Source organism: Melanerpes formicivorus, unplaced genomic scaffold (assembly GCF_026170545.1).
Source record: "Melanerpes formicivorus ecotype bairdi unplaced genomic scaffold, bMelFor1.0.p_v2 SCAF_18, whole genome shotgun sequence".
NCBI lineage: Eukaryota > Metazoa > Chordata > Aves > Piciformes > Picidae > Melanerpes > Melanerpes formicivorus.
This window is the reverse complement of record NW_027142370.1, coordinates 8,298,998-8,320,467: the sequence shown is the minus strand read 5'-3', so window position 1 is coordinate 8,320,467 and position 21,470 is coordinate 8,298,998. Positions and strand designations below refer to the sequence as shown.

At 42.5% G+C, this 21,470-nt stretch overlaps 1 protein-coding gene across 7 annotated transcripts in view; it reads left to right on the top strand.

The window, feature by feature from the left end:
• The window catches only part of PPP2R2C (protein phosphatase 2 regulatory subunit Bgamma), a 162,647-nt gene extending 142,555 nt beyond the window's left edge, over nucleotides 1-20,092 (top strand). For all 7 annotated transcript variants that reach the window (XM_068149521.1, XM_068149527.1, XM_068149523.1 and 4 more), the window contains 3 exons: nucleotides 5,306-5,475; nucleotides 10,012-10,103; nucleotides 17,232-20,092. In XM_068149521.1, the coding sequence (XP_068005622.1) occupies nucleotides 5,306-5,475; nucleotides 10,012-10,103; nucleotides 17,232-17,523 (554 nt within the window). In that variant the 3' untranslated portion in view covers nucleotides 17,524-20,092. The remainder of the gene's footprint in view (nucleotides 1-5,305; nucleotides 5,476-10,011; nucleotides 10,104-17,231) is intronic.
• The last annotated feature ends 1,378 nt before the right edge of the window (nucleotides 20,093-21,470 follow it).

The following is a 21,470-nucleotide window of genomic DNA, read 5'->3' as shown; positions in this document are numbered from 1 at the left end:
GTAGTTTAATTAGGCATAGTATGAAGAACCAACTGCTCTGTATTTACCCTTTCCTGGGCTCACTTGGTGACCCCTACTTGTCGATTGGAAAAGACAGTAGACAGTGAACTGTCATTCTCTACTCATTCTTTCCATGACACTCTTTAGTACAAGCCCCTCAGTCTCTCTGAGGCTGAGGAGTTCCAGTCTATTTGGTCATTTCCTGCATGGAAGTAATTTGATATTTCTGGTTACTGTAACTGCCCATTTTTGTGTCTCCTTGAGACAAACCTGTACCATACCAAAAGACCAGAAGCACACATAGCTCAAGACTTGAGCACATCTTGAATTAAATGACATTCCAGGGGGTGGGGGGAAATGTAAGAAAAGCTTTCTGTGTTGAAAGACAGTAACTAGTGTCATGGCCTAAAAATTGGATATAATTAGCATTTTTGTGTAAATCCAGTGAAATAGTGTAGCTTTATGTATTACACTTTATTAAATAGATGTGGTGGAACAGATCAGGGCACTCCTGGGGAATGGTGGCAATGTTTAAAAGTGTTTATTAGCTATAAAGAGAGCATGTTGGTTCTTGTTCCTCTGTCAAGTTGGGTGAAATTCCATACACTTTAAGGTACCATTTTCCACTGCATTTTAATCAGGCATTGAAGCCATTTTCCTTTGGTACCAGAAATGAACGAGAGCTTTAATTTAGAGATAAATTGATTGACCTGGGACTGCATCTGTTTTCTGTGTTGATGAAACTTAAAGCCCACAGAAAGAGTGATTTGCCATTGGAATGACCTGCCCAGTGATGCAGTTGAGTCACCATCACTGGAGGTGTTCAGGAAGAGACTGGATGGGGCACTTAGTGCCATGGTTTAGTTAATTAGGTGGTGTTGGGTAATGGATTGGACTTGATGATCTCCAAGGTCTTTTCCAACCTGGTTAATTCTATTCTATTCTATTCTATTCTATTCTATTCTATTCTATTCTATTCTATTCTATTCTATTCTATTCTATTCTATTCTATTCTATTCTATTCTATTCTATTCTATTCTATTCTATCCTGTCCTGTCCTGTCCTGTCCTATCCTATCCTATCCTATCCCATCCTATCCTATCCTGTCCTGTCCTATTGTATGATCCATCACCAGTGTTTCCAGGTCCAGTTGAAATGCAGCTCTTGTTTGTGTACCTGTGTAACCCCCAGGTTATCTTTAATAAATCCTTAATTCACCCTAACTGCAGACTATTTGCATGGTTGGATAATAATAATTAAAAAAGAAATTATGCTCCTTCTCTTGTTACAGCATCTTTGCTGGCTCTGGACTTTATGGTCCTCTCCCTGCTCATTAACCCCATTGCCTCTTTTTCCAGTCTTGCCAAAACCGTCTTTATCCATTTGCAGTTATGACGCTTAAACAAGAGCTGGACAGTTTTCTTCACCCATTAGCTGTTTAAGGAAGGAGAGAGAAAGAGTTATTTCATGGTGCAGACATTCCAAGTAATAACACTTAAATACTATGAAAGCACAAGTGTCCAGGACAGCATACAAGCTGTAAACAGTATTCTCTAGGAAAAAGAAAATCTTTCCTCAATTGTTATTTGTAAGTAGAAAGAACTTTGTTTCAGAAGCAGCTTTGTTTTTCTGCTACAGGGAATGACTTTTTAAGGCTTGTTATAATTGTATCCTATGAATGATGGCATTTCTTAGGGAATATGTGGAGCTGGTAAGCTTTCATCTTGAAGTTTTCCCTGGTTTTGTTTTTGTTCCCCCCCTCCCCCCCAGATAATCCCATGTTCTGCAGCATATGAAAGCATGATTAATCTTGCTTTTCTGTTAAATACATTTGGCTTTGTAATAGGAAAAAGTTGGTTTTATCTGTAGTTGTGCTTTTGGTTGGCAGTAAAAGAAATGTTCAAGTTTCATATCTTTATGCCTTAAGGAGTACACAGTGTTATCATCAAGAGTCTTTCCCTTGGTAGCTCTCTGCTTCTCTTTGGTTTGTCTACTGATATTTCACAGAAAACCCTTGCGGTTATCATCAAGTGCTCAGGCACATAACAGAATTTTGCCAAAGCTTAAACTCTGTGTTTCTCTCTTTCAAGAGCAATAAAAGATTTGTTTAACTGAATACAGTTGCCATTTCTTTTATCCCATCAATCCATTATACAATTTCAAATTCAGATTAAAAATCAAAAGTAGCTCCAGATAAACTTTCTTTTTAGAGAAAGAGCTTCTCTAACACCTGCTCTGTATCATTTCAGATACTGTTGTTGTTTTCCTTCTAAATAGATCATTCTTCTTTGTGTTTTTAAAAACATTATTCATATTGGTATTCTGGAACCATCTGCCTTGCAACAGTGCTGTGAGTGAAGGGTAGAGGAAAAGGAGAAGTGGAAGGAACACTGGAAATTCAGCCAAGATGCCATAGAGAATCATGCAGACTCCTAGTTGCCATGATTTGGGGAGGAATAGAGGATTTTGTATGCTGTACTGGATTGTGACTCTGCACCCACCATAGGAACCATTTTTAGCATTAATATTATTTTTCTAAAGTTGACATATGCCAGAATTTGCATCCTGCAATGATTAAAGCTCTGCCCAGCAAACAAAGTAATAACTGTCAGTGGTGCTGGAGTCTGAAGAATAGCAGTGACTCCATCAAAAAATGGGCATCTTTAGAAATGAGGCAGGGAGAAAAACCTTTCATGAGAACATGGGGGTTTATGCTTTCCAAGGCTCAGTGAAAAATGAGTCCACAGGTAGGACTACATGACCTTTAGAGGTCCCTTCCAACCCAATGCATTCTATGATCCTGTGGAAGTTCTGATTTCAAATCTCAATCTAACAAGATTTATTTAGATGTAGAAGAGTAAGCCAGATGTGGAGTCTCATGTTTTGAGTGCTGATTGACCTCTGGTGTAAGAACAGCCTCCAAAAGATGAGCCTGAACTGAAACAAACAGAAAACGTGTTTCCAGTGCAGGCTGGCAAACTTGCTGTTGCAAATGGTGGGCTAGGAGCATGCTTTCTCCTACCAGCTTGAAGAGGCTGAGGCTGAAGTCCAAGCTATCACTGATGTTGTCTCCAGTTGACTAGTTTTAGCCAAGCTGAAGGCTATAGGTTTTGCAGTGTATGCATAAACTTATGCTGATGATAAGCCAGAAATAGCTAAGGTTCAAACACACTGTAACTCACCTTCATTTCCTGAGGCCAATATCATGTTCTGGTATCTCAGGCTAAGCTTTCTCTGTGATACTGGGAGCTGCTTTTTCATTTCCTTCAGCAGTTTTCCAGGTGTGGTTATGCTATCTGCAAAGAATTACTGCTACTAAAATTTCTACCTCTCTCTGTCTGCAGTGGTACAAAGCTGTCATGCCTGCATTAGTTTCTGTCCTTAACTAATCTAAGTCTTTCTAACACTTACTGTGGTAAGGATAGAAAAGCAATAAACAGTGCAGATAAAGGATGAAATGGTTTAATCTCATTAGTTAACAAAGTCCAAAGTATCCAGTTGGATGAGAGACACAGAGCCAAGAAAATACATCTCAGCTATAAATGAAGGTGTAGTTCAGTTAGTGTGATGTGGTGGTGGTGGGGTGTTGTTGGGTTTTTTTCCTTTCTTTCTTTCCTGGTTTTAATAGCAACTTCACATCATAATTAGCAGGATGAAATTCCTGCCAACTGAGTACATAGTTTGGACAGATTAAAGGGAAGAGGTATGAGAAATGATAATTGCTTTATGCTCGTCAGGCTTCCATTGAAAATCTGACAGGATAATTACAAAATACCTGCTTTGCAGAATGTCTAGGCAAATTTTTAAAGAGCTATTTAAAGTTGTTCGTTTACAGTCTGTCTGAAAAGAAAAGTTCCCCCCCCCCACCCCCCCCACCCCCCCTTTCTGAAGTGGTTCATTACCATTTAGGTGCGTGGTACATGTTCAAATATAGACCTTATTCTCATGTGCACGCCTGGCTACATTCCACTGCCCACCCCCAAAGAAAATTGCCCATCATTTTTTGCATTACCCCACATGCTTCACCCACATACTCACCCTTCACTTCCAGCAGAACCATATTTCACCTGATGGAAACTGTAACCGTGTTGCTTTCAACAGTCTGAGTCATAGTCATAGATAAATTAGTTGAGAATGTTCCAGTGGACTACACAAAAAAACCTGTTTTGCCTGACAGTCAAAAGTTGTTCTGCTTTCAGCAAGTTTTCATGTCTCATCACACAGCTTTTCTTCTCCTGCTTTTGAAACTTGAAAATGACACTCACTAAATTGCCAGTTTTCAAAGAATATTGTAGACATAGGTGCCAAAGCCAAACTGATTTTGCTGAGAACTCAAAGACTTCTAAAGCTTACCATAGGAGGTCATTTAGATCACAGGGACACAGATACCTGCAGAGAGTTGCTCTGGGCACCTGGTAGCAGGGCTGGGGTTAGCACGCGCTTTGGGGAAGGGATGAAGAGAACTTGGTGAGTGGTCTTGCAATAGATGCCCACTAATACCAGTTGTTTCAAGTTCCTGCAATTCACTGTGAGTCATCCAGTATCATTGTTATGTAGAACTGAACAAGGATGACTGATCTCCTAGCTACAAGAGCTGTATTTCCCTGCATGGAGGTACTGTCCACGATATTTCATGATCCCCTGCCTCATTGGATTGTGCAGCACACAGAACAGCTAACCAGCACATACAGTCTAGCACAGAGCTGTCAGGAGGTGCACATCGCCTGAGTGTTTCATGTAACCACAAGGTAGCTCACTGGCTGTGGTCTGCTGATGTCTCAGGAAGAGCTGATTGCAGTTTGCAATCGCTTTTCAAAGTTGTCGTGCTTGCTCTCAGGTGCCTTCAGACTTGACCATAGCCTGCAGACTGGCCAGCTGGTTCTGGCAACCATGGCAAGCTTTAAGTAACCAACCTTCCCAGGGATGCCAAGACTCTTGTGAGACCATAGGTACACCTAACAGGGTGGCAGGGACACCTGAATTTGGATGGTGTCAGCAAACAGGACACATGGATCCCAGAAAGGATGACCATAAGTTTAATAACTTTGCTGCTGTATTTACATCATTTCCCCCAGTAATGCAATGCGTAGCTATGAAGTCACTTGTTGTAATACTTAAAGCTTGTAGTTTGCATTTTTATATAAAGATAAAAGAATAAATGAAGTGCTGGGCATACAATTAATCCTTTGTCACGTTCTTTGGCATGATGAATTACATGTTTCACAAGAAACGCGCAGTTCAGATTGTGCAACAGCATTTTAAACTAGAATTCTAATGTTTCTCTTGCTTCTTTTCCTTTGAACAGTTTATGAAGAGCCAGAAGACCCCAGTAACAGATCATTTTTTTCAGAAATTATCTCTTCAGTGTCAGATGTCAAATTCAGTCACAGCGGCAGGTACATGCTCACAAGGGATTACCTCACTGTCAAGGTTTGGGATCTGAACATGGAAACTAAGCCTGTAGAAACATACCAGGTATGTATCTCCTGTGTCTCGCAATGCAGTGGTATAAAAGCTGTTCAAAACCTGAATGTTTTCCTAACCATCTCATTTCTCAGTCTGAGAAGCAGGTAGCTACGAGAGCTGCTTCAAATCTTTGCAGCTGGAAAAGGGCAATTTCAGCATTAGTGAGGAAGTGTAAGACCTGGGGACCCGGGGTAACAGCCACCTGATCTTTTGAAGGAAACAATGTTTCCAACAAGGGAAATCATCTCTTCATTTGGCACCTGTTTTCAGATGATATATTTCACTATTAACATTTAAAAGTAACCGAGAAGAGGATTTTGTGTGTTGCTTAGCATACTGCTCCCGCTGGGGCTGCTGAGAGTTGACACCTTTGTTGTTGCAGAACTTTCTTTTGCTTTTTTTTATAAAAGGAGAACTTCATCTCTCTGCTTCTCCCTTGTGCCTAGTTCTAGAAGCAATCAGTGTTCAACCCTGACATCACCACTGACACAGCAGTTTGTGAATGCCAGACAGACGCATCTGGTTGCCTGAATTCATTGTGATATTATCCAGACAAAACGCCAGTGGCTCCAGCCAGCGCTGAGTTTGTGCTCTGACATCTGTTCTGCTTGGCAATGGAGGGCTGAGCTTACATTTTTAGCTCTGCCTTGAAGAAGGAAAATATATCTGTGACACAGAAACTGCTTGTTATGAAAATGCAATGAGAAAAAGCTCTTGAGCTACCTACAGAAGAGCGTGCAAAGGAGGAAAAATGTCATTCAGCTGGCTTGTGCTGCTTAACTAGGACTGTGCTGGACCTCTTGTTCTCTGTGTCTGTATGGAAGGGCACAGTAATTCATATAACTATAATTAAGATTGGTTTTAAAATGTCATGCAGTGAGAGCTTGGGAGCATGTCTTGTCAAAACAACTGAAATTTTACATCAGTAATGTCAGAGGTTATTTGTTAGTGTTCAGTAGATTAAGTGGGCCCCAGTGTTTTCCAATACATCCCTTACATTTTGGTGCATACTCTTCAGTGTGGAAAGTCTGAGCCTTTTATACCTTTAAAGCTACAGAATTGGTTTAGCTCTGAAAATGGCAGCATTGCTAAATATGTTAGAAATGTTGATATGGTGTCAAAATGGAGTGGGAGTTAAGGGTGAGACTGTGTTTTATATAACAGAATCATCTCCCAGACTTGGGGATCTTGAGTAATACACTGTTTTATACTCATGCCAGTGGAATAGGTAACCTTGCCCCTGGAGAGGAATAGCTGGTCCACTCAACCTTTGTCTTGACTTGGACATCTGCTTTTATTTCCTCATGTAGGTAGCTGTGAAAGAAGCTGGTTGCCTTTAACTCAGTCTGAGACCCCACAGTGGGGCCAATTAAAAAGTTCTATTTCTCCATGCTCAGGTTGGAAAAAATTAGTGTAACATAAAATTTTCACTACTTGATTATTGCAATCAGAAGCTTATAGAAAGAAAAATGAAAGACCTGCAACAACAGAGCTCCTGCAAAATTAACAGAACTCCTGCAAATTTAATAGTGTTCTTGCCACTGGACTTTAACCTATGGATTGCCTGTCATTTCCCCATGTTAATCCAGTGCCTTGTAAAGAGTACACAGATGCATTGCTGAGTGCTGCAGCAGACTAAAGGAGAATCCAGAGCTCAGAGGTTTGAATTGCACTTCTAAATAACTTGTCTTAAAGGTGCCTTTCTCACACACATACATCTCATGTATAAACTTGGATGTCTCTCAGAAAGATTTTTCTGGTGGATCACCCAGAGGCTACAAATAAACCTAACATTTGCAGTTATGTATCCACATTATTATAATTGACATGCATGTCATTAAAAGCTTAAAAGATATTCATTAATAGATTGAATTTCTCATTTCACCCACTGCATGGTAGCCACTTAGATATTGTCTGGCTGTGAGATTGATGGAGAAGGTCACAACAGGAGATTATAACTAACAATATATAGCAGTCTATAACCACTAATTATAGCAGTCTATAACTGTACTGCTTCATTATCAGGTTACAATTTTAGTATCACCAAAAGAATCAGATCCTTATGCAAGTTGTTTTTCTTACCAGTGCTGTGGCCAAAAAAATGTTACTGCACAGAGCAGCCTTGCTGAAGCACAGTGCCTGCTGACATTGGTTCAACATGATCTTCTCCTGTTCATGCTTCACCAAAGAAGAAAAAGGCAGAGTGTGGAGCAGTGAAATGGCAGTGCTTGAACACTGCAAAGCAGCCCTGCCTGACATGATACAATCCTGATGCTGCCAGCTGAATTACCCCAGCAGAGCCATACCAGCTGCCAACCAGTGAACATGTTCATAGTTGATAATAGCTTGATCCACTGAGGGCAGGCTCTGATGCAGAGGGATTTGGGCTAATGTGTCTCTTACCAGTGCAATTCCTGATTGTGACTATTCAATCCCAATGAAATAGCTCCCTGTGTAGCTGTGTTGCTGTGTTAGTCTGCAGTATGGAATTATGAGATAATTCCATGAAGGTCTGACCTAAAGCAGTGCAGTGAAAAAAGAGGAGAATGCCTTTTGAAATTAATTAGGAATGAATTTGATTTGGATTCAAGTACTATTCATACATGTTAAGAACAATATGTAACTGACAAGACAAACCTGATTTTACCCTCAATTGGTAGTGGCAGATGAACATGCAAACAAGGTAAAAATTAAGTGATTCTGCTTAAGTGTTTCTTTCAGGTAGTGAGGGTCTGGATGTAGTCAAATAGGTTAATCAAAAGAACCATGTGCAGAGCAAGGTGACTGTCCAAGGCTGTAGTGCAAGTCTGCAGACAGAGTCAGTAAAGAAAAAGGAGCTGAGACCCTGAAGAGCTCTGTATGAAATCTGAGAAGGGAACTGCAAATTGCTTTTTGACAGAGCTGATAGAAAGGCAGAGCTCCAAGCTGTGCAGATGGACACACTCTACAAAGGGTGCATACATGACAGTGGTCATGACAGATGGCTGCTGGAGATGGTTGCAAGAGGAAGACCTAGAAATGACAGTCAATAAGGAAATAGAATCTCCTTCTTTCTCCTGCCTTACTCAACCTTTTTATTTCTTCCAAGTATTGGGAGCTCCCAAAGATGATAAAGGAGAGAACTCCAGTTCTGCAACAAGTTTCACTGCTAACATGAAAAGGTTTTAAGTAAAGGGAAAATGAAAAGTTTAAATTACAGAGAGTGCAAGTAACTGCATCAATACTGAAAGTGTCCTGACCTAATACCTTGAGGATAAATGCATTTTATTATGAACCATTTTATCTGCAGCTACCATTCGCCTACTCTTTGCTGTACAAAACATTATCTGTTGATATATAACCCAGTGTTCACTTGTCAATGAAAATTGATTCATGACTAAAATTTATGATCATCAGTAATCCTATTTTACAAATATTCTTAGGATACTCTCAAATTGGATACTGCAAAGTAAAAGTATTAAAATAAAATAAGTGAAAGGTCATTGTGCCTCATTTGGTCTTGATAGAAGTTCTTACTAGAAGAAATGTTTGTGCTCTCAGGCCAGGGAGGATGCTGAGCATCCATGAACAGGAACAGACTCTCTTATCTCACAAGAACCACTGCCTCTCTATGGCAGAGCTAAATGATGCCCCTTGGCTATTAGGTTGGTATGTCTGCTCCAAGAGGCCATCTCCATATCTTTGTGTTACAGTTTCTACAACAGCTTGAAGAAAAGATCAGGAGTGAAAGTGCTCTGGTAAATTCAGCTAGGCAGGGATTTTCTAGGTTATGGTGTCCTTGTGGGATGAAACCAATCATCCAGAAGGAAGAGTAATCAAAACCAGCAAAGGTCTGGAACAGTTTGCATGAGATCTGTCACTTTATGATAACCTTTATGCAGCAGAGAGAAGTCTTCTGCTGGTTAGTCCCACTTTTTTTTCAAGTATGTAACAGAATTTGCAGTGCTGTGTTTGTCTCAGCTAAGTAGGAGATATCCCCAAGCTAAATGATTGTTCTAATTTTCAGCCTGTGCAACCTTGTACTGTATTTGCTTTCCAAAATACCTTACCCAAATATATGTAATACCATACACTACAGGCTCTTCTAATAGAGCCAAGCTCTTCCTGCTACAAGTGAGAGTCCACTTATCTTGGAATATGACATTTTTGTTACTATTTAAATTAGATTTCTTGCACATTAATTAGCACATCTAGGGTATCAGCTGGTGAAATGTCTTTGGGAATTAGCCTAGCACTGAGAAAATCATCCAAGCAGGAAACAAATATGTTGAAGAGGGGTGGTCTGCAGCCTGCTGAGGGAGGTATGCTTCATGCCTTCCTGCAGCAATAATTCTGTAGTGCCTGCTTAATTGGGCTATGGAAAAGTACAGAGAGCATCTTTAGGGTTTAAGCACAGTATCTTCTGCAAAGCTCCCAGTCTATGCAGAACAGCTTGAAAGGGAACTGGGGAGATAAAGCAGACAGTCTGTGTGTGGGGGGGTGGTTGTTCAGTTTTATACTTTGCTTTATTTCAAGAATAACAGCAGTTACTTTCTTTTGAAACAGGTCCATGATTACCTTAGGAGCAAGTTGTGTTCCCTCTATGAAAATGACTGCATCTTTGACAAGTTTGAATGTGCATGGAATGGATCAGACAGGTAATCCATCCTTGTGTCCATCACTGTCTTCATTTAGCAAAAGGGCTCCCATTTTGTGGGGAACCATCAGAAAGTGAAATGATGCACATGGTTGTTTTCCACCCAGTTTACATCTCTCCAGTGTTCAGGTGGATAAAAGGTGTTTGGGTGTTGGCACAGTTGTGTCTCTGACCTCCTTAGATGTGGTGTAACTGTTAATCTTGGCTCATGCCTAGCAGGAGAAAAGCCTTCAAATTCTGTGCATTATAAGAAGTTAAAAAGAATAATTTTAACTCTCACAGCCCCACCAACACAGTAAAGAAGCTTGTGTGATCCTGTATTTGCACATGAGCTGCCTCAGATATTCAGTTCCTTTGCTGGAAATGAGGAGTGGGGGAACTCAGTCACAGCCACTCACTGATTCTCTGCAAACTGCTGCCAAATGAGTTTTCTTTGATACCTGCCTCTGTCAGTGCAGTCCCTTTCCGTGTGAATTGAAGGAGGGCTCCTTGTTGTTATTTTGGATGCAGTATTTTGCTGAATATTTTAATGGGAGATATTGACAGAAATCAGAGAGTGCAGATGCAGAATCACAGAATCGCAGACTCACCAAGGTTGGAAGAGACCTCAAAGATCATCAAGTCCAACCTGTCACCACAGACCTCATGACTAAACCATGGCACCAAGTGCCATGTCCAATCCCCTCTTGAACACCTCCAGGGATGGAGGATGCAGTGTGCTAGTGCCATGATGTTAGCAAATGATGGCAGCATGTTGGAAAGAAGGAATATTGTGCAGGAAGAGCTGAGCAGCAGAGAGGTCTGGGACAGTAAAGATGGCTGGAATCCAAGAGTATAGTGCAAGGTGAGGATTCTACTTAAAACACAAACCTTTGTTTCATCAGTTGGAAACAACTGACAGGGACAGTCATAATCTAGGTGACTGTAGGAAGGATTAGCAGTCTGCAAAATGCACATGAAAGAGATCACAGGAACCAGATTTGAATGGCATGCAGTGACTGCTGGCTCTGCAGAGCTAGAAGCCAACAGGCAGAAGTTTGGCACTCGCTGAGAGCCTGGAACTGTGCCTTCAACTCACTTAGCCTCTCATTTGGGAAAGAGAAGAGCAGTCCCTCTCACTGTATTTGGAGCAGGTGTGCCCCATGGTCTAGGCAAGGACTATGAAACAGAGTGTGGGACAGCTGTGAAATAGACAGATATAAATCCTGAAAGGGCATGACTGGGATATCCAACAGAGAAAGGAGGAGTGGTGAGATAATGTTAGGGTCTTACTACACATTTCTTGTCCTTCATATCCAAGGTGGATGAAGTCATTAGGCAAATGGACAGCTGCTCGAAAGAGAGGGGATGGCAGGAGTTAGGTTTTGATCAGCTTAGCAAAAGAGAAGCTATTACACTTGCTTCTAATAAGTATCTCAAGGAGGTATACAGAATGGACAGACCCTTGTTCCCAGGCCCAGAGTTGTACTCCTGTATTTAAATGAAGTGCTGCTGTCCTCATTAGCAGGGTGAGACCACTCTCTGGATAGTTGCCTGGTAATAACTGAAATATCCTGCAATACCAGAATTTAAACCGAGTGGAATATTTTCCTCCCTACTTGACGGATCAGAAAGATCAATGCAGTGAGTAATTATTAAGTGGGAACATTAGATTATGAGGGCTTCATTTATTGTACTGCCTAGACACTGAGGAGTTGTTAGTCGTGCCCAATTACCAGATCTGTCACTAAACACAATACACTGCTGTTGATGCTAAGAAACTGTTGGGTAGAGTAGCTGGGAATGTTTGATGAAAGAGGAGGGTGCTCTTTAATTTAGTTGTTTCTTTTTAAGACTCAAACCTATCAGCACTGATGTTCATCTCTTGATGAACGTTCACCCTTCTGAGCTTCTTGACAAGTATGTGTATGACAAGTATTGTTTTGCTACACAAGATTTGTGAATTTTGGTGGTGTTGGTTGTTTTGTGGATCACAATTTATGTTTGGATGCCAACAACTCTTAAAGAGCCATTCATTTAAACACTAATGTCGCTTATTTTGCTCCTGCTGGTATGTGTTTTCTTAGAAAGGACTGCTAAAGGTAAGCAAGGCCTGTGAACAGTGGTTGTCTTAAGAGATGCTGCAGTACCAACACAGTATATATATAATTCATATCTATGCATAACAATAGAATAGAATAGAATAGAATAGAATAGAATAGAATAGAATAGAATAGAATAGAATAGAATAGGATAGGATAGGATAGGATAGACTAGACCAGACCAGGTTGGAAAACACCTTTGAGATGATCGTGTCCAACTCATCACCCAACACCATCTAATCTACTAAACCATGGCACCAAGCACCCCATCAAGTCTCCTCCTAAACACCTCCAGTGATGGTGACTCCACCACCTCCCCAGGCAGCCCATTCCAATAGCAAATCACTCTTTCTATGAAGAATTTCTTTCTAACATCCAGTCTAAACCTCCCCTGGCACAGCTTGAGACTGTGTCCTCTTGTTCTTGTGCTGGTTGCCTGGGAGAAGAGACCAGCCCCCGCCTGGCTTACAGCCTCCCTTCAGGTGGTTGTAGACAGGCATTTTAACTGCAGTACCATGGGCAGGGACATCTCTCCACTAGACTTTGCTGCTCAAGGCCTCATCCAACCTGGCCTTCAACACCCCCAGGGAGGGAGCATTCACAACCTCCCTGGGCAGCCTCTTCCAGAGTCTCACCACCCTTGTACTGAAGAACTTCTTCCCAAGATCTAGTCTAAACCTGCTCTCCCTCAGCTTCAAACCATTCCCCCTTGTCCCTATTCATGTTTCACAGACTTTAAAGCTATGACGCCAATTTAAAGCGACAGGATGGGTCAGTCAAAAAGGGAAGTGAAACAACACGTAGGTGAAAATTTTATTCATTTTTGTAATTACCAGGGAGTTAATCTAGACTGTGAGAGAAGCTGATGGCAAGGCTGTTTACAAAAAAAATAATAAATCAATGTATGTGAGCTCTGATTAGAACGTGATTGATGCTCAGTTACTCCAATGAACAGGAACTAATACAATCAGACAGAGCCGATCTCATTTGCTGAAGGACACATTAATCACTGTGTACTTTGGCAACTGCAGTGGTCAGGTGAGGGAGTCAAGCAGGGGTCTTGCACTAATTCAACCAGATGAGCAGGCATTATCTGTAGTTGAGTATATTACATTAAAATCATGCCATCTTTATTGTATATACATCATTACGTGGCTCTGTAGACTATGTGAGCTCTATTTATACGGCGATTTAATTTAGTTCTTCCATTTGCTTCTGAAGTCAGGTCCTGAAATAATGACCCATCAGATACCATTTTCTTCCCCCTGTCAACCAAAATCATTTTGTTATTTCTGTTTCACCTCCAAAACGAGCGTTTCTGCGACTGTGTGTGAGTTAAAGAGGTAGTGCAGGATAAATAATAACCTAACAATTCTAGATGGTGGTAAGTGAATATCTTAATGTTCAGGGGGTTTTAAGATTTCAGATGAATGGGTGTATGGGAGCTCTTCCAGGGAGACTTCTTGATAAGTGATAAAGATGAGTGAAGTCACAAACAGATGTTCAGTCAAGCCTTTCCTACCCAACTGTCATTCATCCCACTGAGTATCCGCCAGCCTTCGCTCCAACTGGGCAGAAGTGGCAGGTCCTGGTGGATGAGATCTCAGTAGTCTGTTCCTGTCTGGCAGCACACTCCATGCTGGGGAGCTACAAGATGTCATTTTGTTCTCAAGGCTTGGCATGTCAAATACTATCTTGGAAAGACTTGGGGATCCCAAGAGGTCCCTTCCAACTCCTAACATACTGTGATCCTGTTCTCATCACCAGTCTTGTCCCAGCCAGCACCCAGTATCTCAAGGTTTTTTCCATCAGCATACTCCCTAAGAGGTTTAAAGAAGTTCTTGTGATGGGAAGTCAGATGCTTCACAGCTGGAAAATTCCCCAATATGCCTGACAAGACAGAACAGCCTCTTCCTGTGCTCAGCTGCAATTTTTATTCTAATTGATATAGAAAATTTCCCCTTCTCACATGCATTTCATTACTGTACATTGTATTTTCCTGAGCTGGGATAAATTGCAGGTTACATCCAGTCCTCACTCTCTTTTATTGTTATTTTAAGCAGCAGGTAAGGTTATAATCCATCTGTGTATGTGACCTTGAACAAGAATGGGCACTTTCTCATTTACATAATGCTATTTTTTTACTGAGCCATTAAACTGCAGAAAAACAGGGTCAGCATAAAAAGTAGGCATCTACATATGTTAACAAAAAATAAAATAACTGCAGTAAATCCAACTGAAGAAAGCAGACTTTGAAAAAACAAGCCAGGCTTCAAGGAATTAAAAAGCAAATGGACTGTGAAGGCAGGTTTACTGCAAGCAAGACCTCCTAAAATAGCATCCTTGACTAACACCTCCCTGTGCGCTGGTAGCTCGGCCTGCATGGAAATTGCTCCCCTGGCAGCTCCTGCCTTCATCAGAAGGGATGCTCCTCATCCCCCTGGGAACCCCAGCTCTGCAGCCCATGGCACAGGCTGCCCCCTGCATTATGAACCAGTTTCAAAATCTTGCCTGAGGGGAAGAATCCCACAGTATTGTGCTGGCTTGTTTGCATCACCAATTGAGCATGTTAGTGCTGGGATATGAAATAACCTCCACTTGCTCATGTTGTGAATAACCATTACAGCAGGAGCTGTAATGACAAGACGTGGTGATTTGGAAGGAATGAAATGTTAGATTTACTGCTGTTGATTCAATTTCTGAAATGGGCACTAATCTTGATCAATAGGCTTTCTGCAGCTTCTGGGATGTGTTTTATCAAGCTGTCACACTGAGTCTTTTGTTTCTTTAGCTTGTGAGCTTGTTAGCTGCTGCCTTGCTAAGCAGGACAGTGCCAGGCCTTTGTGGGTGGGGATGGTAGGAGAAACCTCACTGCAGGCAACCCAGATACTGAGGCTGCAGAGCAGCGAGGCAGCTCCCTGCCAGGGCTGGCCGCAACTATGTGTGGACGAGTGCCTGTGCTGTCACCTCGACAAGCTGTAGGTGAGCTGTTGCTGAGAGCAGTGCATGCTGTGTCTCTATGCCACCCCTGTCTGATTTGCAGCAGTTTCCTTTAGCACTTCAGGAGCTACAAAAAGCTCTTTGTGGAATCAGCTGTTATCAGACTCCAGTATGCCATCAGCAAACATAGCAGCAGGGTGGAGCTGGCAGTCCTGCCAGTGATTCACAGCACACCAATCCAGCTCACCTACTCTTGTGACCCTGCAGTGGCTCTGAAGTGAGTGGAGCTGCTGCCAGGCAGTAGCTGCAGTGCAAAAGCAGTTCACTGCACAGCTCCTGTCTGTGTGGTTTTCAATAGATTACTCATTTGTGTTGCAGTAGCCCCAAATGAGATCAAGGCAGCACTGGCTGGAGGCTGTGCTCATAGTGTGAGACAGCTCCTGAATCCAGAAGCATCTAATCTAATCAGCTAGTGAGCATCTGTAGGGTGGAGAGTGTAGTTTGTGCCTTTGAATTCTCCCAGGGCTGTGTATGCTGTGCTCTCCTGGCCAGTACGTTGCTCCTTGCAGAGTCCTCCCAGGTGGGAAACAGCAGCAAAGTGCCACAGCAGCTGGCACTGGAGATGGAGGTTGGTTTCTTAAATTCAAAGCATGTGAAACACTCTCTGTTGGACTGTACTAGAAAGGCAAACAGTTCCTGAATGCTGGAGTTACAAAACTGTACAGCTTTTCCTGTGGACACCTGACAGTGCAGGTGCATTCCTTTCCAGAGTGGGATTTCAGAGCAAACACCCCATTTGGGACAGACCTGAGAGCAGAGCAGCTGCACACATGGAAAAAGTTCACAGGGGATGAGCTTTCACATGAGGCTCTGAAACCCATGATTATGCTAATCCAATAACCCGAGGGCCATGGATGAAATCCTGAATTCATTAAAGTTAGTGACAAAATATCCTCCCCTAGGGACTGGTGGAATGAAGCAACTGGCAATCCATTATTTCAAACTACAAGCTGATTAATGGGGTAATTTTTATTACAGATTGAGGTATGGTTTCTGTCCCTTTCTCCCAGGCCCAGAAATGCATCCTGACATGCAGCTTCGTTCAAACTCCATACAAGGGATGACAGAACACAGTTCACCAGTGTTGGGTTTTTTTAAGCATTGTAGATATGTTTTGCTTTTTATTGGTGTCTAGACTGGAAAGGTTTATGGCTTCAGAAGGGAAAGGGTTTCTTCTGGAAAGATTTTGCTTGTACTAAGTCAGTGTGATTTTTCAGAACCCTTCAAAACACCTTTCTTCATTAAAATATAGAGACTAGACTAGAATTAGCCAGGTTGGAAAAGACCTTTGAGATCATCGAGTCCAACTTATCATCTAACACTATCTAATCAACTAAACCATGGCACCTAACTATATACTGAATCTTACCCTTAAAGACTGCTTCTGCAGTCATGGTAAATCTCAGCTATCAGAAAGGTGAAGCTCTGGATAAAGAAAAACATGCTGAAATATATGAACCTCAAATACTCAGGGGAAAAAAGTGGAGGGCAATTAAAAATAGCTTATTAAAATATATTACTTTTATCAAGTGAAGTTGATCTCCTTATGCATGTCAGGATCCTGACATTTATACATAGAGTGGGTTGGATTGGTTGATGGGTTGGACACGATGATCCTGAAGGTCTCTTCCTACCTGGTTTGGTTTATTCTAATAAAGGTTTATTCTAGTAACAGTTTAGGTTGGAAGGGACCTTAGATATGATCTCTTCCAACCTGTCTGCCATGGGCAGGGATGCCTCTCAGCTAGGCTTGGTTGCTCAAGGCCTGATTCAACCTGGCTTTGAACACTCCCAGGAAGGAGGCATCCACAGCCTCCCTGGGCAACATACCTCAGGATGTGAGTTGTAGGGTAATTGTAATTTTCATAGGCTAGGGAAGGGGTAGACCTGGATAGAAGATCGCTTCACTCCAGGGAGTACTGGGAACAATCTTGCTTTACATTCTTTCCACGCTGAAACCAGAAGCTGTCCCCAGTGCTGTCAGTAGACCCCCCCCCAAGCTGCTGTTTGACTGCCTTTGTTCCCTCTGTCTTCCTTTCTCTCCGCAGTGTGATAATGACAGGTGCATACAACAACTTCTTCCGGATGTTTGATCGGAACACCAAGCGGGACGTGACCTTGGAGGCCTCGCGGGAGAGCAGCAAGCCGCGAGCTATTCTTAAGCCCCGGAGAGTCTGCGTCGGGGGCAAGCGGAGGAAAGATGACATCAGTGTTGACAGTTTGGACTTTACTAAGAAGATCTTGCACACAGCGTGGCACCCGACCGAGAACATCATTGCTATAGCAGCGACAAACAATCTGTACATATTTCAGGATAAAGTGAACTCAGAAATGCACTAGAGTTATCAATAGCCCTCTCTCTTTCCAGACCAGCCTCTTGAGAGTTGTAGAAGGATGTGATCTTCACAAAAATTGTGGGCTTCTGTGGTGGGATTTGTAGGTTGCATCCTTTCATCCCTCAGCCTGTATCATTACTGGTGGCAAGCCAACTATTTTCCATCACTGCAACTGTATGAGTAAAAGGCACGACTGCAAATCCAGCACTGTGGTCTGTATCGGTTCCTTTAAACACAGAGGGGTATTTATTCACCTGGGGAGCACTCCTGAGGGAGGGCTGAGGATTCTCCCCTCAGTCCTTTGGAGGGTCTCAGTGGTTGACAGGACCATGCTGTTCTGGTGCCCTGCCTGCTTTTGCAGTCCACATCATTTACCACATTGTTAGAGCCTTTTGCCTCAATCTCTTGATTGGGTTTTTTCAGTATTTTTTTTCAGGTCTTTCAGCTAAGCCAGGCCTGAGTGAATGAACAGCCACATCCTGGTCAAGCACTTGGCACACTGGAGGGGCCTCATGATAATTGTCACTGGAAGCAGAATCCCTGCTGATGAAAAACAGCTCTGTCTCACCCATCCCATTCCCTTCTTTCCAACACCCTCTTGTCCTTTCTTTATTCCCTTAGGTTGTGTTCAGCTTCCCAAGTGAGTAAGTGGCAGACTGGTGTAGTTGCTCAGACAGCCTCTTTTGAGAAGTTTAGTCTCCACAGACCTCTTTGCCCTGCTTAAAACATTACCTAGCACCTTCATCCAGTGGCAGGCTATAAAAGAACACTTGTTACTGCTCCTCCAAAGGGACTGGCTGGTCAGACACAGCCTGGCAGTTAACACACAAATCTGTCCTTGGGGGCTAGAGTTATGGAAACCTTGGCTAGAAGTGCTGTCCTTGAAGGCAGTGGCTGACTTCAGTGGGAACAAAGTTACATCACTATAGACACTGCAGAATGTGCCTGGTTTGTTGGTCGCAGCATGGTTATTTGAATCCTGGCCTCTGGGGGACACAGGCAGTGCCATGGGCTGTCTGACTATGAGAGGAGAGATGCGCCTTGAGGTGCAGCACTGCTCAGTGAATTGTAATGCTTTTAAGTGAGCCCACTGCTGGCAGACAAAACTGTTCCTGGAGAACCAGGGGAAAAAAAATGAATCAAAAACTCCACCCAAAATCACCTTCCACACAGATACTGTTAGAAAAATCATGAGAGATGTTAGTGGAAAGGGGAAGCACATGCACTGAGGAATGATGCAGTGGGCAGGGAGACCTCTTAATCCAGGAGAAGAAAGCTCTGCTGCATCCCTAAAGGTCTGGCAAAAAAACAATGTCCCAAAGGACCTCTCCTCAAACCACTGAGTAAAAGAGCACAACCCTGATGACCTGTTAATCTGCCCATATTAAAACTCCTTAGAAACAAACCCAACCTCTCTAAGCCTCTATGCACTGATCTTCGGTAAGTGGAGAATGTACCAACGAAGGGATCTGCATGCTTTTGTATTTCAGTTTGGGGGAAAGAGTCGGTGAAAACCTTCTTACAAGAACTAAAAAAAAGCCCCAAGTCTACAGCTTTTCTATGACAACACAACACCTGAAATCTCTCGAGGTTTTCTAGCTCAATGCTGTGTATTTTGTGTGTAGAAGCACAAACGCATGTGCATCAGGTTCCAGCCACACCAAACACACAGGGTATGAAACATGTAGGTTCATTTTCAAGGCAAGGAGGAATGTCTGTTTATAAACCAGTGTGCTGCAGCAGGCATGGACAGTACCTGTACATATTTATTCTAGGGACATTTAACTAAACTGGTTTTCTTCTTCCCTCCTTTTTTCCCCCCCTCCCTTTTCTCTTTTGTTCCTTGTAAAAAGGTTTAAGAATGTGGTAAATTGTATAGAACACTTGTCAATGCCAAACTACTGCTTCAAGGGTGTCAGACAATTTCTTTGACTTTTGGCCTCCTCCATTAACCTTTTGCAGCTCAAGAGTGAAGCAAAAAGAAGGCTATCAGCTCATATTGGCAACTACACCTAGGAGTACTGTACAACATAGATTTAGCTTTTACCATTCTCAAGTAAGATTCTATAGATAACTTATTATAAAAGCAGACCTTAATGCAACCATTTCTTTTTGGTTTGGTTTTTTTTCCATCTGAAGTACCTTACTCTGTTACAGCTTTGGGTACCAAAAAGAAAAGAACATGTTGAAATGAAAGAAAGAAATACATCTTTGGAGCTTGATAAAAACCTAAGTAAATACCCAACCAAAACACCATGAAGTGGTTCTAGAGGAAAGAGATAGAAAGCTTTCAAAGACCAATACCCCATCCTGTCTTTGACATCACTACTACAGAGAGGTTTCCTGGTTTCATGAATGTATGGAAAGTTAGCATCATCATTGTGAACGTTTCCAACTTTCTTTTCCTTCCCCCCCACCCCCCTTTTATTTTTTAGTTTGAGCTTTCAGTGGTGTAGAGTAAGTGATGGTAAAGTTGGTAAATCTGATTGTTTTGAAAGCTGTTGTTCATGGCTGCATTCCTTGTGTTGCACAAACTAGCTAACTGTTGTTGAATAAAACTATAAATATGTTAATACCAGCTTTTTTCAATAAAACTACAACCAAAAAGGCATGAAGAGATGACTTCAAGGCACAGCTTATTTTTGTGCTAGACATGAAAGTGTTGTTTATCTCCTTTTAGAAGGCAGAAAGAGTCACAGGGTCTGGGAGTCACAGGACAAGCTACTACATGACCCTGAAGTGTTGCAGCAGGCGGAGAAGTAAACACAGTGCTGTGAGAGGGACTGACCTGGGGGCTGAGTGTGATGAAGAGTGTGCACAGATGCTTACAGCAGAGCTGGAACTGGGTTTTGCATCTGTAGGAGAGTTGAGTTTCAGTCTCCTACAGATGGAATAAGAGGCATGCACAATGTGAAGGGACACACACACACAGGGTAAGAAAAAAGGCATTAGTATCATCACAGCCAGGTTGGAGGACTTCCAGTGCAGCAGACCGTGAGGGCACGTCTGGGATGTGTCCAGGCCTGGCTTCCCAAATGAGACAGGCATTGGCCCAGGTGACACACAAGAGGGGGAATCCCTCTTTCCTTCACTGTTCTCTTTCAGTCTCTACACCAAGAGAATATTAAAGATAATTTTTAAGACCAAACCTGAGTAGGATACACATTTGAAGCCAGGAAAGCATTCACTTCCCATCCTGACCCTCCTTGATCATCGGGATGCTCGCCCCAGATCCTGGGTCTGTGTCTGCATCTCAGTGCAAGGCAGCTAACCCTGCCTGCCTGCTCTGCATGAGCCCCAGGCTGTGGGAAGCCGCCTGGCCCTCAGCGCACGCGTTGGAGACTGAAAGGCTAAGTCCTTTTTCTGGATGCAGACCAGAATAGATTTGCCTCAGCTGTTAGATTAGGCAGTGTGTTTCTTTGCACAGCTCTCCCAGAGCTTACAGGCTATTTTTTTCCTCCCCTTTTTTTTTGGGACAACACAGTCAATCCCACTCACTTAGATGGACAAATAGGACTAGGCACTGAAGAGAGAGAGAGCTCAGCTGAAAATCAACACATCAAGCAATACACTATTTACCTTTCCAGTTTCCCTTGCCATCCCAATAGGAGCAGGAGCCAGATGGCAAACATTCAATGCTTTTGAAATTTTCACATGCATACTTAGTAGCTGCATACAGCAATTTAACCCTTGACGGTTGGGAGGGGGAGGCTCTTGGCATGAGCCACCTACTTCTGTCTGCAGGCAGCGTGTCATCTCACTTTCAGGCAGAGTTAAGTCCTTTGGAGCCTTCCAAGGTTGTGGTTATTAATCCCTGATAAGAGAACAAGTATAAGGCTTATTTGCCTTCTATGTCCAATTTTCAGTAACATTATTACCATCAATTTCCTCCCACTCCCAACAGTAATCCTTTTCCATTTGCAGTCCTCCCAGCAAATTGCATTAAGTCTA